This window comes from Ambystoma mexicanum, chromosome 1p (genome assembly GCF_040938575.1).
Source record: "Ambystoma mexicanum isolate Mex_15411 chromosome 1p, UKY_AmexF1_1, whole genome shotgun sequence".
NCBI lineage: Eukaryota > Metazoa > Chordata > Amphibia > Caudata > Ambystomatidae > Ambystoma > Ambystoma mexicanum.
The window spans coordinates 781244462-781261807 of NC_090921.1; the positions used below are offsets into that span (position 1 = coordinate 781244462).

General features: G+C 47.2%; 1 protein-coding gene across 8 annotated transcripts in view; it reads right to left on the minus strand.

The window, feature by feature from the left end:
* The window catches only part of CRTC2 (CREB regulated transcription coactivator 2), a 1479582-nt gene that overhangs the window by 737165 nt on the left and 725071 nt on the right, over positions 1 to 17346 (minus strand). For all 8 annotated transcript variants that reach the window (XM_069651423.1, XM_069651414.1, XM_069651405.1 and 5 more), the window contains one exon: positions 7286 to 7315. In XM_069651423.1, the coding sequence (XP_069507524.1) occupies positions 7286 to 7315 (30 nt within the window). The remainder of the gene's footprint in view (positions 1 to 7285; positions 7316 to 17346) is intronic.

Here is a 17346-nt window from a genome sequence, read left to right on the forward strand (position 1 = left end):
TGAGCTCCCCAACCCGTGAGTGAGGTGTCCGTAACGACTTATCTCCAGCAATGATTGCCAAAAAGGTCTTCGCTTCAGAATGTTGACCTTGCAAGCCCACCACAGGAGATCCTGTGCGACTATGATTGGGACCTGAAGGAGTTCTGTCATCCTGCCCCAGAATTGAGACCACTGTGTCCCGAGGGCCCATTGGAGGGATCTCATTCTCAGCGAGCCTCTGAATGCAGGCCGAGCAACCTCAGAAAATCGAAGGCTGGAAAACGCTGGGCACTCTGGAATTTGGTGACCATCTGCAGAATGTGTTGAGCCCTCCCCTCGGGTGGCGAGGCTTTTCCCAAGGATACATCCAGGACTACTCAGATGAACTGGAGTCTTTGAGATGTTATCATGTGGGACTTCTTGTAAATGAGGGAGAAGCCCAGAATGTGGAGAGAGTGGCAGGTTATGCTGAGATGCTCCAGGGCCTGTTCGGGAGAACCTGTCCTGATCAGCCAATCGTCCAGGTAGGGGTAGACGTGAATCCCCCCTCTCCTGAGACTTGCTGCCACCAATGCCATCAGCTTGGTGAAAACCCTCAAACGGAGGTCAGCCCGAATGGCAGAACTCAGAACTGATAATGGGAACTGCCAATGGCGAACCTCAGGTACTTTCTGTGCTTGTGATGGATAGGAACATGAAAGTAAGCATCCTGAAGGTCCAATGACACCATCCAATCCTGGAGCTGTAGGGCCTGAAGGATATGAGAAAGAGTGACCATCTTGAACTGGTCCGTCCTGAGGAACTTGTTCAAGCATCTCAAGTCCAAGCTGGGTCTCAATCCTCCATCCTTATTGGGGATCAGGGAATAGGGAGGTTTCTACCCTTTGTTCCTCTCTGTTACAGGTACTGGTTCTATAGCACCTCTCTCTAGTAGGCTCAAAGTTTCCTGCCGAAGGAACGGATCCGGAACTTTGAATGAGTGGCTCTCCGGTGCATGGTCCGGAGGTCTCTTTAGAAAGGGGAGGCAGTAACCCTGGGCTACTGTTTCCAATGCCCAAGCATCTGAAGTAATACCCCACCATTCTTGCAGATGCTGTGAGAGTCTGCCTCCAACCTGGGTCTTGTGGGTTAAGGCTTGTGAGGTTTTGAGGCGGCTGAAGCACTGGCTGATTGTAAAGTAGCCGTTTCTTGGGCAGACATTGCACCTCACTCTCGTCCACCACGAGGGAATCTTCTTTGGCCCCTTTGACTAGCCAGTCCTCTCGCTCTTCCAGCTGAGTAGAAGCGAAAGGACTTACCCCTCCAAGATTATCCAATAGGGTGAGATAGTTGTGGCTGTTTGATGGCGGCACCAAGGGATTTGGCCGTCGCCTTTGAGGTCTGTAGCTTCTCTAGGCTTTCCCTTTATGCTCTTTCAGAGCCTTTCCAGTCAAAGACTGACAGGACTCACAGTCTGCTGACCTGTGCTCCACGCCAAGGCACCACAGACAAACACGATGAGGATCAGTGAGGGACATTTTGGCGCTGCAGTCGAGGCATTTTTTAAATCCGGTCTTCGGGGTTGATGGTGTCAAAGACAAGTCCCTCGTACTCAAGTAAACACATTTTCTTTCACAAGAAAACTGAAGGGCGCTGTATTTCTCGAAGTGTTAGCTATCGCGGAAAAACATAACAATCCAACAGGCACTGCACATGCTATATTTACCAACAATGACGTCGACTCCAGGGTGGAAGCCCTCGAAGGATATCGAGTCGACTGCATCGTTGCACAGCACCCTCTGCCGGAACATTTATTTCCAAAGCAGCTGAAGCTGGAAAATAATATCAAAAGATGAGAAATACGTGGGAGGACGTAAACCATTTGAAAATTATTTTTTAGATAGCGAGTAGGAAATTTGGGTGCATTTGACTATCCATTTTGAGATAGCAAAGATATGATCTCCTTCTCTACCAGCTGCTATGGAAACAAAGAGCTGCTCTTTTTGCGTAGTGCTTTAATCGTGTTTAGGTAATATATGACTGCTCCCCTTACATCTAGAGTATGGAGGCTTCTTTCTGCTGAATTTGTTGGGTTTTGAAAAAAGGCTGGAAGGTCAATGGATTGGTTAATATGGAACTCAGATTAATTTATGTGAAAAACGAGGATGGGTTCTGAGAACCACCTTGTCTTTGTGAATAGTAATGAATTGAGAGGGTTTGCAGCTCACACTTCTTATTGCCGTGATTGCCACAAGAAAAGCAGTCTTGTGCATTGGTTCAAAAGCTGGACCCATGAGTTTTGTGAGCACAACATTTAGGTCCTACCCAGGAGGAATTTGAAATAGGCTTTTAACTCCTTCCATGAAAGCTTTGATTACTGGAACTTTCCAGCATGACACTTTGCTCCGTGATGTAGATTAAGCAGAGTGCGCTGCTAAATGCACTTTGAGGGAATTAAATACTAGACTGGAGGTCTAGAAGATAAAGCATATAGTGTATTATTTGTGAAGGGGAACAGTCAATTGGATTGATGTTGCGTGATCTGCACCAAATTACACATCTTTTCCATTTGTTAAAGTAGCAGTGTCTTGTATTAGGTTTCCGTGCCTATTTTATGATGTCCATACACTTTTGTGGAAGGGTTAAATATCCAAACTCTGACTTCGGGAGGCAGGCTGCCAAGTTCAGAGTTTGAGGGTTGTGGAAGGAATGTTGTCCCCTTGTGCACGGACAGCATGTTGTATGGGCACGGAAGTTTGATTGGGTTGCACATCGCCAGTTTGAGTAGGTGTGGAAACCATGGTTGTCGAGCCCACATTGGAGCTATTAGGATTAGAGTGACTTGTTCCTGGTGCACTATCTTGTTGAGGAGAGGTGTTGGTGGAAAAGCGCAAGCAAACTTCCCTGACCAGCTAATCCACAAGACATTTCCCTTGAACTTTGGTTGGGGAAACCTGGATGCGAAATCTGGCCACTTTGCGTTTTGCTGTGTTGCAAACAAATCTAGCTGTGGATGTCCTTATTGGGCGAACATATAGTGTAAAAAATCAGCATGAATTTGCGACTTGTGTTCTGCAGGAAGCTGTAGATTTCTGCTTAAAGTGTATGCTAGTGAGTAGTGTTCCCCTGTAATGTGCTGGGACAATAGGAAAATGTTGCGTTTGAGAGAGCCTTTACAAATCTTTTGGGCTAACCTGGACAGACTTACATAGTGTGTCAAAGCCCTGTTTGTTGAGACAGAACATGGCAGTGGTACTGTCTGTAAGTACTAGAACTGTGTGCCCTGCCACTGCGAAACAACCACTAGATCGTCCCAATGGCTGCTTGCTTGAGACCATTGTTTCACTAATCACTCTTGCACAGAGCACATGCGCGCATGTGGGACTAGACACATGCAAGAAGCCATCAACCCAAGCCTGCACATTGCCTTCTGCATGGTTATTCGACGACCGGCCACATAATAAGGTATTTGGAACAGCATGTTCTAGACTCTTTCGTTTGAGGCAAATACTAAGCCCTCTTGTGTTTTTATTATTGCTCCCAGGAATTGCTTTACTTGACTGGGGCCGAGACTTGACTTTTTCTCGTTGACTGAGAAGCCCAATTGGAACAATAGATTAATTGCTGCCCGAGTGTTCTTTTGACATATTTGTGGAGTTTCTCCTGTTATCCAGTCGTCTAGATAATGGTGCACTGGGATGGATTGCCTTCGAAGGTGTGCTTCTACCACTGCTAGTACTTTGGTGAACATCTTTGGTGCTGATGAAATGCAGAAGGGGAGCATTTTGAACTGATGGGTGTTTCCTAGTTGGAAATCAAGGTACTTTTCGGTGCACTGGTAGCATTAAAATATGAAGGTTTACATCTTTCATGTCCAATGTTTCCACGTAATCCCCCTATTTTAAAGAGGGGGATTACCTCTAGCAGTTCAGTAATTCAAAACGTTTGCGGTTTCACAAATGTATTGGCTGGACGCAGGTCTAACACAGGGCGCATAGTTCAATCTTTCTTTGGCACTAGGAAGTACACTGAATAGATACCCTTGTTTACCTGGTGAGCTGGAACTTGCTCTTTTGTGCCTTTTTGAAGGAGAGACTTGATTTCCTCTTGTAGGACTTTTTTATGCTGTGGAGAGATCCTGCTGTGTCTTGGTGCACGATGTTGGGGTTTCTCCATAAACTCGACAGAATAACCCCCTGCCACTGATTTTTTGTGATTCCCTCACATGCGTGGGTGAATTGACAAACGCAACCTCCTACTAGAGATGCATGGGAGGGAACCTGGACTGGAATGTCACTGCTTAGAGGCGGAGGCGCCACTAGCAGTGGTGGTTCTACGACCTCTGCCACAAGTTTATCTATAGCCCCTTTCAAAGTTTGACTGGTAATGGGTGATTTGGCTCTGTGGGTTGACCCAAGAAAAGGACTGTCCTTAATTGTAACCCTCTGAGCGTGGGAATCCCTGCCCGCGAAGGGAACATTGTGTGTTAAACACCCATCGTTGTATATAGGGTTTGTTATTTGACCTAAGGATTTTAGGATCGCATGTTCTTCCTTTGCACTGAAGTGCATCACCAAAAGATTTGGCAAAAAGAAAATTGGGCTCAATGGGCATATTTAGTAATGTAGCCTGTGTTTCTAGTTTGAAACCTGTTTCGTAGCCAAGAGTGTCGTTTTAAAAGTGTACCTTCTAAAATAATGCAGCCAGCATTGTCTGCTGCATTTAGGTTGTTCTTGAGAATACAGTTGGCAACTTTTTTCCCTTCAGACACAGATTTTAAAAGCTGTGATTTTAAGGACTCTGGAACTGTATCAAGTTGTTACTAGACAGTGTGCCACAAGTGGCAGTTCTAGCTTGCCAATAAGGCGGTATTGTTCGCAATGCATGTCTGGTACGCTGCTGATGTAGCCACCTTTCTGCCTAGTGTGTATAGTTTTTTATTCTCGGTCTCGGGGGGTGCCTCAGCAGATGCTAGCGGGGTACCTGCTCTCTTTCTAATGGTTGTTAGAACCATGCAATCCGTTTTAAGTTGCCCCCTAATGTAGAGGGAGCTGTAGGAGCCCGCTTAAATATTTTTTCAATCCTAGGCTTAATGGCTCTAGTTGATGGAGTTAGCAAAGATGGTTGAATATGTCTTTTTACTAACTGTAGTAAAGGTATAAACTATGTGACATTTTAATCACCTAAAATGTCGTCCACAAAGTCTGTGTCCTGCTGGGCTTTTTATGTGTCAATTTTAAAATGTTCTGCTGCCTTAATAAGTAGCTAATTATATTGTAGCTGATTATAGGGGAATCCGCAATGGGTTGGTCTTGGTCTTCAAGTGAAGGTGGGTCGTCGTCATAGTACGGATCTTGTGTGAATTGGGCATCTTCTGAATATTGGTTATCAATGATGTATACATCATCTGAGATGTCCTGACCATGTGTAGGGGCAGTCTTGAAGGTGCATCTCGGGAGTGTAATGAGTGCAACATTTAGCAGGAGGTTCCCTTTCTGCCTGTGGGTCTGTAAATTGATCAGAGTGCCTGTCCATGAAGTCAACAAAGCGTGAAATTCTTTTCATGGTCCTTTCAAACTTTTCTCTAGTCCACTGACGAGAGCTGAAGATGTCTTGAAACTGAAAAGAATCTGTGGTATCCTTTCCTTGAGAATGTAAAGCTTGTTAAGGTAGACGTTGAAGGAGTGTAATTTGTGTCTTTCAATGTGACATCAACGGGCATGAAAACATTCATTTCCTTTGGTAGGAGTTAGCTTTAAAATTGTTTTCTAAACTTATTTTAAACCTATTTGCTTTAGTTTCGAAGTACCTTGGACATGCGTTGAGTATTTCAGTTTCGGTGCTTGTTCAACGGCACGCAAAAGGAAAGACTTTAGGTGCAGGGTTTGGCATTACTTTGCTCGGCGTATGTTTAGATCATTTGTCATGCGGCGATCAAGTACGTGAGGGCCCAGAGGGCAAAGGTCACTGCGAGCCAGAAAGGGTTTACACACTTTCTTTCAACACTGCGTAGACGTGCTTGCCTGACAATGTACAAACGGCTAGAGTTTGTGTGTTTAGTGCGAGGGGCGTGTGTGCGTTTTTCGCAGAGTGTGGTCTCCATCACAGGGCCGCCGGCCCGCTTATCGGAGGCAGTGACTGGCATTGGGGATTCTGATTAACAAATATCGTCTCCAGCATCACTATATGCGCCATAGCTGCTTTGTTCGTCTTCGGCACCTTTTGGGACCTCGGTGGATGCCTTGGCATGCATGGTGCGGGTCTTCCAATGCTTTGTACGCCAGTTCTTTAATGTTTTAGGCTTAAAGAGTTTACACGATTTACAGGGTTTCTCAGAGAGATCTCTGGGGAGGCAATGACTGCACACACAGAAACGTTGTTGAAACGATAAGCAAGCGAAGGCTCAAACGGTAAATATAGTTTTACAACCTTTTCTAATAAATGGCGTTAGCCAAGAAACTCTACAAATAGTGACAGACTACAATGGCGGAAAAAAACAATTTGAGGGACCGCGACACGTGAAGGACCATGGGTAGAGTACACAACACACAAGGGATTGTATTACAAACACGCCCAGTCGACATCCCTTTTTCGAATTTCAAAAACAAGTCATGCAATACTCTGCGAGTTCCACTAGATGTCGGCCTATGCATAGCATGCAATTCTAAGCAGATCCACAAGCATCAGAAATATATTGACACAATTAAATATATTATTTTCTGGCCCATTGTTTCTGAAGCACTGGATGCAGCTTTGTCAGAGAGTGTTGCAGCTCAATGCACAGAGATGGTCAGAACATCTGCCTTACAACATGCATTTGGAAACCGGATAAACCAGAGGGCATGTGGCTGATCTGTAGCATACACTTAAGATAAAACATTTCTCGTATGCCCTCTCTAAGCTTAATGGGCACTGTGCCTCATGCACTGCCTGAATGGGAAGACCTTGGAACTGGCACACACCTAAACCGCTTCTCCCGTGACCACATGTTGAGCAAAACAGTATTTACTTGCCACAGTTCTACTGGGAGGATAACCTAATGGGAAGACCTTGGAACTGGCACACACCTAAACTGCTTCTCCCGTGACCACATGTTGAGCAAAACAGTATTTACTTGCCACAGTTCTGCTGGGAGGATAACCTTTGGTAGCTTAGCATCAGGCAGAGGTTAAATTTACTGGGGCAAGGGAGGCGGGGGGAGGAGGTTGTGTGTCAGCACATGGCAGGGTCCAGTGTGCCAGGGCATGCAAGTTACAATTCAGCTTCTCTTGATCAAGGATTTAGATGGAGGCTGCACATCCAGGGAAGGTACATTTTAGCGCCATACCTTTGCTGTCCATCATTTCATCCTGCTGACCTGAAAGAAGAGAGACGGCTACGTGTAAGGTGCACGAAACCCCAAACAAAGAAACAGCAACCAGGGTCCATCTAATAGGAAACAAAGGGCATTGAATGCTACTTCATAAAGACTGAACCAAGGGTTATCCTTTGCAATCATGGAGGGATACATATATGATGAAAGGATGCATGGATAATTGATCAAGTTCACAAGTTTAATAAGAGCAGAGTGATCGGATGAACTTACAGAGCCAATCTTAGTTCAGTGCTCGGTGCATTGCCTGAACTAATGGAAGCGGAGGGATTGGATAGGTGAACTGGTCTATTCTTAGCTCAGTGGTTGGTTGTCCCCGAGACTAATCTTAGCTAAGTGATTTGTTGAGCTCTGTTTCACTTAAGATTGTTTTTAGTAGAATTGCTCAGCTATTCTCAACCCATTGATTGGTTTTAGTCCTACTGAACATTTCACAATGTAATTAGAAGAAAAAAATAATTCACAGGAACAAATTAGAAAAAAGTAGAACATTAAAAAAGGAAATGTAAATCGAAAAATCTTTATTTGAAACAAGTGTACAGGAATACAAAAGCTCTAATGAAAACATCTATGGGACTTCAAAAGCTAATGCATTGCACCATCTCAGAAAAATATTTTCATTTAATCCAATAAAGTTTGATTTTGTACAATTTAGAAAAAATTACTCACCGTGGGGACTACTCCACCCCTTAGTCCATACTCTCTCCTTTCCTGAATATTTCAGAGATGTGCCGAGTAAGGGAGAAGGAATGGAGCCTGATGCGAAGCAGCAGAGAGACCTTTTCTTGAAATTCCCTTGCACAGTGCCACACATACAAAAGCCCTGCTCAACCATCAGTCCCTTTATCTCAGGGTTGTCCAACTTCTGGTCTTGAGGGATGGACACCTGATGTATTTTCTGGATATCCATCATTAATATTCATGAGAACAAATGTGTATGCATTAGGATCATTGTATGTACATTTATTTCATGAATATTAATGAAGGGTATCCCGAAACTGACATGTTTCGAGGCCTGGAGTTGGACAACCGTTTAGCTAGTCGAACCTGGTGACTTATTTTATAATTCTTTTTATTAGGTTTTTGCAGTGTAACATTACAATTGATAACAGAACATGCATAACAGGACAGTAACTGACGGCCTCAGTTGATTTACCCGACTCTCTGGTTCCCCGGCTTCCCCCCACTTATTGGGTAACAAATCTCCCGGTCTTATCTTTTCTCTGCTTTCTTATCTACTGCCCCACCCTTTCATCGACAGATGGTAATTTCCTTGCACCTAGATGGCCCTCCTATCACTGCCACCCCTCCTAGATCTTTTCTTATTTCTGTGGATACCCTCTATTCCTGTAAACTAGTTGGTCCCATCTATTGATGGTATGCATTCCGGAGTTCGTCCAAATCCCCAATAGCATGCATTTGGGAATCAATTTATGGGCCTCTCTAGGCTCCATTCCTTTCTGCAAAACTGCTGTATTTGCGGGCACTCCCAAACCATGTGATAAAACTATCTGTGGTGCATTGGAGACATGTGTTCTCCCTTCCTCTCATTTCAGCCTTTCCCTGGAATAGTAGACCCTGTAGAGCTGGTTAAAACGGTTTCAGTCTTAGTTTTGCTGTACGGCCTCTCTGCAGTCATGGTTATCCATTTGCCCCAGGTTTGGTTCCCACCTGCGTTTTAACTCGTCTAGCTGTTTGGTAGAGTGAAGGAATAGTGCCTTCTAGTGGGATGAAGCTTGTTTTGAGCTAATCTCTCCATCTAGTGCATTTCTTTTCAACTGTGTGGCCTGCGACAGCCTATCCCCTCCCCCAATGTGTGATACCAGGGCGTGTCTAACTGCAAACATTTATTATAATGATCCTGTGTTTCTAGGACTCGTTCCGCTCTTAATTCTAGAAAGGATTTCATATTGGGAGGGAGGAGGAGGGGGGGGTGAAACAGTTCCCCCACTGCTGTGATACCCTTTCTTTTCCATTCACCCAACCACCTCAAATGTTGTATTCCTCTGGTTGGCGCACTCTCCCAGAGTTTGGATGCCAGCGTAAGCCGCTTGCCACTTGGCCTATCCCAAGAGGGTATGAGCCCGCACCCATGCCATTCTCACAGCTTTTGTGACTTGTGGGATCCCCAGACGGGTTACCCCTTGGTATAGACGTTTTTCCCAACCATTCCTCCCTACTAGATGTAATTCCATGTCGATTAATGCAGAACCTGGTGACTTTTTAAGAAAGCATGGCTGGGGAGGGGGGGGCCTCTTGAGGAAGGGGGACAACAGAGGGAGTACAGTAGTCCCTACAGTAATTGTTAAGGTGAGTATCACGAGAGTGAAGCGTACCTGTAGACTTGGAAGAAGATCTTGACGTGGCAGCCAGACTGACGACTGTCTTCTGATGAGTAAATGACGCGGGGTACCGGCCTCTCCGCCACCCAAGGTTGAAACAGGGTGGAAGATGGACCGACTCCCAACACCACGGGACGCACTCTCCTGATTAGCGTGGCGTAAGGACAGTGCAAGCACTGACAGGAGAGGCAGATGTTGAATGTCCTTTGACTGTAGAGTCCGAAGTTCTTTCCAGGAAGAGGTCCCAAGGACCTTGTAATGAGGAGCGTTGAGGAGATGCTGGTATAGCTGCTGAGCGAGTACAGGGAGACTGAAGTAGGTGGTTTAGCCAGGTACCCGCAAACCACTGGTGAAACAAAAACGACAGGCAGGTAGATGGGCCGACTGGTGAGCAGCTGGTAGTCTCAAAAGTCCCAAAGGAAACAGTAGCAGCTCAGGCAGGAGTGTGGGAACCAAACCCAGGAGCTGGACAGTGGAACCAACCCCAGGAACTAAACTGGGAAACCAACCCAGGATCAGGACTGGGCAGGGACAGAAAACGGGAACCCTGAAGAGAGGGAACAGAACCCCAGGATAGGGAACCCCGGGACCCAAAAGGACCTCCAAGCAACTCCAAAGGAGGGAAGGACCAGAAGCCACAGGAGGGGTGAGAACCCAGGGAAGAATTCAGGCTGGAGCGGGCGAAAATGCAGGGCAGGAACAGGAGAGCAACAAACGAGCGAAGAACACGATCAGGGCACAACCGCGTTGAGACGCGACTTGCCCCTGATCGAATCTCGTCTTATGGGATGGCCGGCACCCGAGAGGCTTGAAACACAAACCGTCTCGTTGCCGGGTGCCGGCGCATCCAAAGCGAGGCTTGAGGCGCAAGCTCTCGCCGTGGAGCGGGCCCAATCTACTGCGCATGCGCGGAACCGAGACCGGGGTCTCCCGCGCATGCGCAGAGGACTCCTGACGGGAACCCTAGAAGCTCTCCCCATGGCGGATCCCCGCAAGCGAAAGCGCGGGTAGATCCGCCAAGAGGGAGGAGAGCGAGCAGGTGCGGAGAACCCCGGTCTCCAGGTAAGTGGCGTGACACTATGACCCCTCCCAGGAAGACCCGGGGCCCCAGGCTTCCAAGGGAACTTCTCGTAAAAATCACGCACAAGACGAGGTGCGTGCACATGCTGTTGTGGTTCCCAAGTGCAATCACAAGCTGGGTATCCCTTCCAATCCACTAAAAAGTGGAGCACCCCTCTACGATAGCGGGCATCACAGATCTCCTGAACCTCAAACTCAGGGACACCCTGAACCATAACCGGGGCCGGGTGAAGAGGGGATCGACCAAAGGTGTCTTTGACATGAGGTTTCAAAAGGGAGATATGAAAGACTGGGTGAATATGCCAAGAACGTGGGAGCTCAAGGCGAAAAGCCACGGAGGACAGGCGCTTAGTTATCTTAAATGGGCCGAAATATCGTGGAGCCAGCTCAACCGGCAAATTGTGAAGTGGCAAATTCCTTGAAGATAACCAAATCTTATCCCCCACCTGGAGATCTGGTTCCACACATCGCCCCCTGTCTGCCTGAACCTTCATACGGTTCCTTGTCAACTTCAAAGTCTCACGTGCCACTTCATGTTGCCTCTGAATAGAAGACACCAGGTCATCAGCAGATGGAACCTTACTAGAGGGTACAGAATGGAAAGGCATCAGTTTCGGGTGCTGGCCAGAAGAACAGTAGAACGGACTGATTCCCGTAGAGGAATGGACGGAATTATTGTATGCAACTTCATGAAAGTCCAGACACGCCTTCCAGTTGGACTGAGTAGCGTTGGCAAAGCAGCGAAGATACCCCTCCAAAGTCTGATTAGTCCTTTTGGTGAGGCTGTTGGTCTGTGGATGATAACCAGAACTCATAGCCCTGTGAATGCCAAGATGGCCACATACCCTACTCCAGAAAGAAGACAAAAACTGAGATCCCCGGTCAGAAATAATCTTTTCTGGAAGGCCATGCAACCGATATACTTCATGCAGAAAGGCCGACGTCATCTGAGTTGCCGTGGGTATCTTGCTAAAGGGAATGAAATGAGCATACTTCGGCAGCAGTTCCGTAGGAAGAAGCAATCCTAGAGGTCTTCTTCTTGGTACCTTAGTTTGTGCGCAGACGGGGCAACTCTCCACATACTTCTTGACAGAACTGGCCCACCCAGGCCACCAAAACTGTCGAGACACTAGTTCTTGCGTAGCTTTGATTCCTCGATGTCCTCCAATCAAAGAGTCATGAAAACCATGCAGTATGCCATCACGAATAGGCCCCACAGGAATGTACAACCTCTTCTGGAAAAACAGCAGACCGTCTCGTTCAGACACCGATGATTGCCGCAGAAGGATCGCTCGTTCAGGATCCATTCGGGTGGCATCCAAAATAGATTGTAGGTGGGGAGACAATGCCAACAAGAAATGGTGTGGGGAAATCAATGGTGAACTCACACCAATCTCTCTCTCCTCCTTCTACAGAGACCGAGATAAACCATCTGCCTTCAGATTGGCGATACCAGGGATGTAGGTAACATGGAACTGAAACTGAGAAAAAAAGAAAGCCCATCTAGCCTGGCGAGGCTTACGGCACTGTAAGGAACGTAAATACTGCAAATTCCGGTGATCTGTACGGACCTCTACTGAAAAGCGTGCCCCAATCAGGAGATGTCTCCATTCTTCAAAGGCCATCTTTATGGCCAGCAATTCCCTCTCAATAACCGCATAGTTCCTATCGCTGGGATTCAATTTGCGTGAAAAATAGGCTACTGGATGTTCAATGGAGGTCTTAGGATCACACTGCAGAAGGACCGCTCCAATGGCGAAATCAGAAGCGTCTGCCTCCACAATGTAGGGTATTTCGTCCTGAGGGTGACGCAGAATTGGGGCGGTGGTAAAAGCCGTCTTCAAGGTGGTGAAGGCCTGTGAAGCAAGAGAATCCCACTTGAAAACAGTCTTGCTGCTGGTCAACCTGGTAAGTGGCGCTGTAGTTTGGGAAAAGTGAGGAATAAAGCGCCTATAAAAGTTGGCAAACCCAAAAAGCGCTGTAGAGACTTTACATCATGTGGCTGCTTCCAATCTAGGACAGCTTGAACCTTCTTGGGATCCATCTCAATACCAGTATAATTGATCACATATCCCAGGAATTCGATGCTGTGTTGATCATTTCTCCGCCTTGGCAAACAACTGGTTAGAGGATAAACGGTGAAGGACTTCACGAACGTGTTCCACATGTTCCTCAAGAGATTTGGAAAAAATCAAAATATCGTCCAAGTAGATCCAAACCGAAATGCCTATTAAATCGCTGAAGATGTTATCCATGAATCTCTGGAAGACAGCTGGGGCATTACACAGGCCAAAAGGCATCACCCTATACTCAAAGTGTCCAAAGGGGGTCTTAAACGCGGTTTTCCATTCGTCCCCGTCCTTAATGCGGACCAAATGGTAGGCTCCGCGTAAATCGAGCTTAGTGAAGACCCGAGCTGTGTGGAGAGTTTCCAAGATACTACGAATCAAAGGTAAGGGATATCGGTCCTTTATGGTTATGTCGTTCAGTTGTCGATAGTCTACGCAGGGTCTTAAAGTTCCCTCCTTTTTCTTTACAAAAAATAAAGGGAATCCCGCAGGTGACTTCGAAGGGGCTATATATCCCTTGCTTAAACAATCCGACAGGTAGTCCTGTAACACTTGCCTCTCATCCTGGGCTAAGGCATACAGTCTTCCATGAGGAATTTCTACGTCTGGCAACAAATCAATGGAACAATCAAAAGAGCGATGAGGGGGCAATGATATATTTCCTGGTTCCGAGAACACATGTTCAAAAGCGGCATATTCTTGTGGAACTTGAGATATGGAACAAAGATTCGAACCTCTGCCAATAGATTCCAAGGGAGTTGAAGATACAGGAGTCTGGGTTGGCAGGTTACAATTCAGAGAGCAAAAGGTGGAAGAGAAGGATAAGGTACGAGTTCCCCAGTTGATGACTGGATTATGGCATTGCAACCATGGTAATCCCAAAACCAATTTGTAGATGGGAGACCTGATCACGTCCAAGGCCAAAGTCTCCAGGTGATCAGCAATCCGGAGTACCAGCCCCACGGTGTGAAGACGGACGGGCCCAGAGGACAGAGGGGATCCATCGATGACCTCAACCGGTAGGGCTGTTTGTCTGGAAAGAAGAGGTATTCCGTTGATGTTGGCAAACGATTCATCGATGTAATTACCAGAGGCTCCACTATCCAGCAATCCGTAAACTTCCAGAGTCTTATCCGGCAAAGATATCCTGATCTTCAAGGTCAATAAGACAGCTGGTTGCATGGGGTGAGAAGTGGAACAAGACGCGGAAAGGCCTGAGAAAGAAGTGGGACCTGTTGCTGCCCTTCCATTACACAACAGGTCTCCTAGTTTTCCGCCTTCTTTTTCTGAGGGCGTAGGGGGCATGTACCCAGAAAATGCCCAGCCGCTCCACAATAAAGACACAGGCGCAGGGTTCTCCTTCTCCTTTCCTCTTCAGACAAAGGACCTCTCATGGCCCCTAATTGCATAGGTTCAGAGCCAAACTCCGGGAAACCCAAGGAACAGACTGGTACATTAGGCATTCTAGAATGAAACTTCTCAGACCAACGTCTCTCCGCCCTTCGCTCCGCTAGCCTCTGGTCTATCCGGAGCACTTGTTCGATAAGACGTTGAAGGGTCTCGGGCTCGGGAATATGATGTAACTCGTCCTTGTATTCATCTCTCAAGCCTCGATGAAACAAGGTACTTTGCGTGACCTCTGGCCACTGAGAGTCGGTCGCCAGTTGGCGGAAGCGGCTTATGTAAGTTATAATGTCAGCACTTCCTTGTCTCATGTCCATCAACTGGTTCTGGGCTACGGAAGCCAGGTTTGATGATTGAAACACCTCCAAGAAAGCCTTTTCAAAGGCCACGAAATCATTCAAAATTGGACTATTGGTGGCCACCAATGGAGTGGCCCAAGCGAGAGCGTTCCCAGAAAGATTCCCCAGGATATATCCAATCTTGGCCTTGTCGCTGGTGAAGTGAGATGGCCTAAAATGAAAATGAATTCGGCAATGATTGCAAAATTCTGCTACACGTCGGGGGTCTCCATCGAACTTGATCGGAGTTGTATGTGCCAGTGAACCTTCTCCCTCTGAAGCACTCATAGCCCCCTGAGATACCATTTGACATAAAGTCTGGTTTTCCTGACGTAACGCTGTCATCTCTGCTCGAAGAGTTTGAAGCTCATTCCGGATGTCTTGACCATCTTCCATCTCCAAATCTGAAGGCAGGCGTCTCAATCTGTTAAGGTGAGTATCACGAGAGTGAAGCGTACCTGTAGACTTGGAAGAAGATCTTGACGTGGCAGCCAGACTGACGACTGTCTTCTGATGAGTAAATGACGCGGGGTACCGGCCTCTCCGCCACCCAAGGTTGAAACAGGGTGGAAGATGGACCGACTCCCAACGCCACGGGACGCACTCTCCTGATTAGCGTGGCATCAGGACAGTGCAAGCACTGACAGGAGAGGCAGATGTTGAATGTCCTTTGACTGTAGAGTCCGAAGTTCTTTCCAGGAAGAGGTCCCAAGGACCTTGTAATGAGGAGCTTTGAGGAGATGCTGGTATTGCTGCTGAGCGAGCACAGGGAGACTGAAGTAGGTGGTTTAGCCAGGCACCCGCAAACCACTGGTGAAACAAAAACGTCAGGCAGGTAGATGGTCCGACTGGTGAGCAGCTGGTAGTCTCAAAAGTCCCAAAGGAAACAAGTAGCAGCTCAGGCAGGAGTGTGGGAACCAAACCCAGGAGCTGGACAGTGGAACCAACCCCAGGAACTAGACTGGGAAACCAACCCAGGATCAGGACTGGGCAGGGACAGAAAACGGGAACCCTGAAGAGAGGGAACAGAACCCCAGGATAGGGAACCCCGGGACCCAAAAGGACCTCCAAGCAACTCCAAAGGAGGGAAGGACCAGAAGCCACAGGAGGGGTGAGAACCCAGGGAAGAATTCAGACTGGAGCGGACGAAAATGCAGGGCGGGAACAAGAGAGCAACAAACGAGCTTGCCCCTGATCGAAGCTCGTCTTATGGGATGGCCGGCACCCGAGAGGCTTGAAACGCAAACCGTCTCGTTGCCGGCGCAACCAAAGCGAGGCTTGAGGCGCAAGCTCTCGCCGTGGAGAGGGCCCAATCTACTGCGCATGCGCGGAACCGAGACCGGGGTCTCCCGCGCATGCGCAGAGGACTCCTGACAGGAGCCCTAGGAAGCTCTCCCCATGGCGGATCCTCGCAAGCGAAAGCGCGGGTAGATCCGCCAAGAGGGAGGAGAGCGAGCAGGTGCGGAGAACCCCGGTCTCCAGGTAAGTGGCGTGACAGTAATGTTTTCTTACTCTTGGACACACCCCTGCTGCTCCATAGGTCTGGAAGATTCCTAAGCATTTCTAAGGTCCAATGGGAGGTTGGAAAACTACTTAGCTGCCGCACAGATTTGTAATATAGCCTGCCCAAAAGCGGCACCTGCTCTTGAACTTGAATCAACAGCATAGTGTCTGGAGAAGGTGTAGGGAGTGGTCGCATTGCAAATTTCCTCCAATGTAATGCGCCTCTGCAAAGCAATGGAAGCAGATTCAGAACGTAATGGGTAATAAGGCCCTCTGGAGGGTTCTTATTCCCTTAACATTTAGGCGCCTAAAATGACGATTAGTGATCCTCAGGATATTGGCTTTGAAACGGCCGATCCCAGAAAGGTACCTCCAACATGTCAAACAGAGTGGATTTACTAATCCGGTTTGTTCCTGCCAGATAGAATTTAAGATTCCTCATCAAATACAGAGAACATACAGCCTGGTCTGCCTCGGAGGGCCGATTTGGAAAGAAAATCAGCAATTTAATATCTTGGTTGATATGAAATCTTTTCACAGCCTTTGAAAGGATGGCTGTGTCCCAAAGAAGACCTTTTCCCTAGAAAAGACTAATAAAAAGTGGTCTTCTGAGCATAGGGCCAGCAGTTCTCACATCCAACATGCAGACGCAATGCTCACTAGGAAGATTGTATTGAGGGTGAATCACGCAAGGTTGCGGAAGGCATGTTTTCAAAAAGTTTCTACATTTGAGCAGACAGGACAATGTTTGAATCCCTTTATGCACAGGATTTCCTACTTGGTGGAAAGAGTCATCAGGCCACTGTAGTGGACTTTAACAATCTGGTTTGAAAGGGGAGAGTGACTTCAATCTTGCGTTCAAGTACACTCTGACAGCAGATAAGTTCTGATTGCTACATGCAGACGCAATGCTCACTAGGAAGATTGTATTGAGGGTGAACCACGCAAGGTTGCGGAAGGCATGTTTTCAAAAAGTTTCTACATTTGAGCAGACAGGACAATGTTTAAATCCCTTTATGCACAGGATTTCCTACTTGGTGGAAAGAGTCATCAGGCCACTGTAGTGGCCTTTAACAATCTGGTTTGAAAGGGGAAGAGTGACTTCAATCTTGCGTTCAAGTAGACTGACAGCAGATAAGTTCTGATTGCTAAAAAAAAATCCTGTTTCAGCCAAGTGCAAGATCAGTGAAACAAGGAAATGAGTAGACGCCACCAATGGATTGATGTCCTTTTTAAAGGACCAATAACAAAAGAGTCCACTTTCATGTACTTTCTTTTTT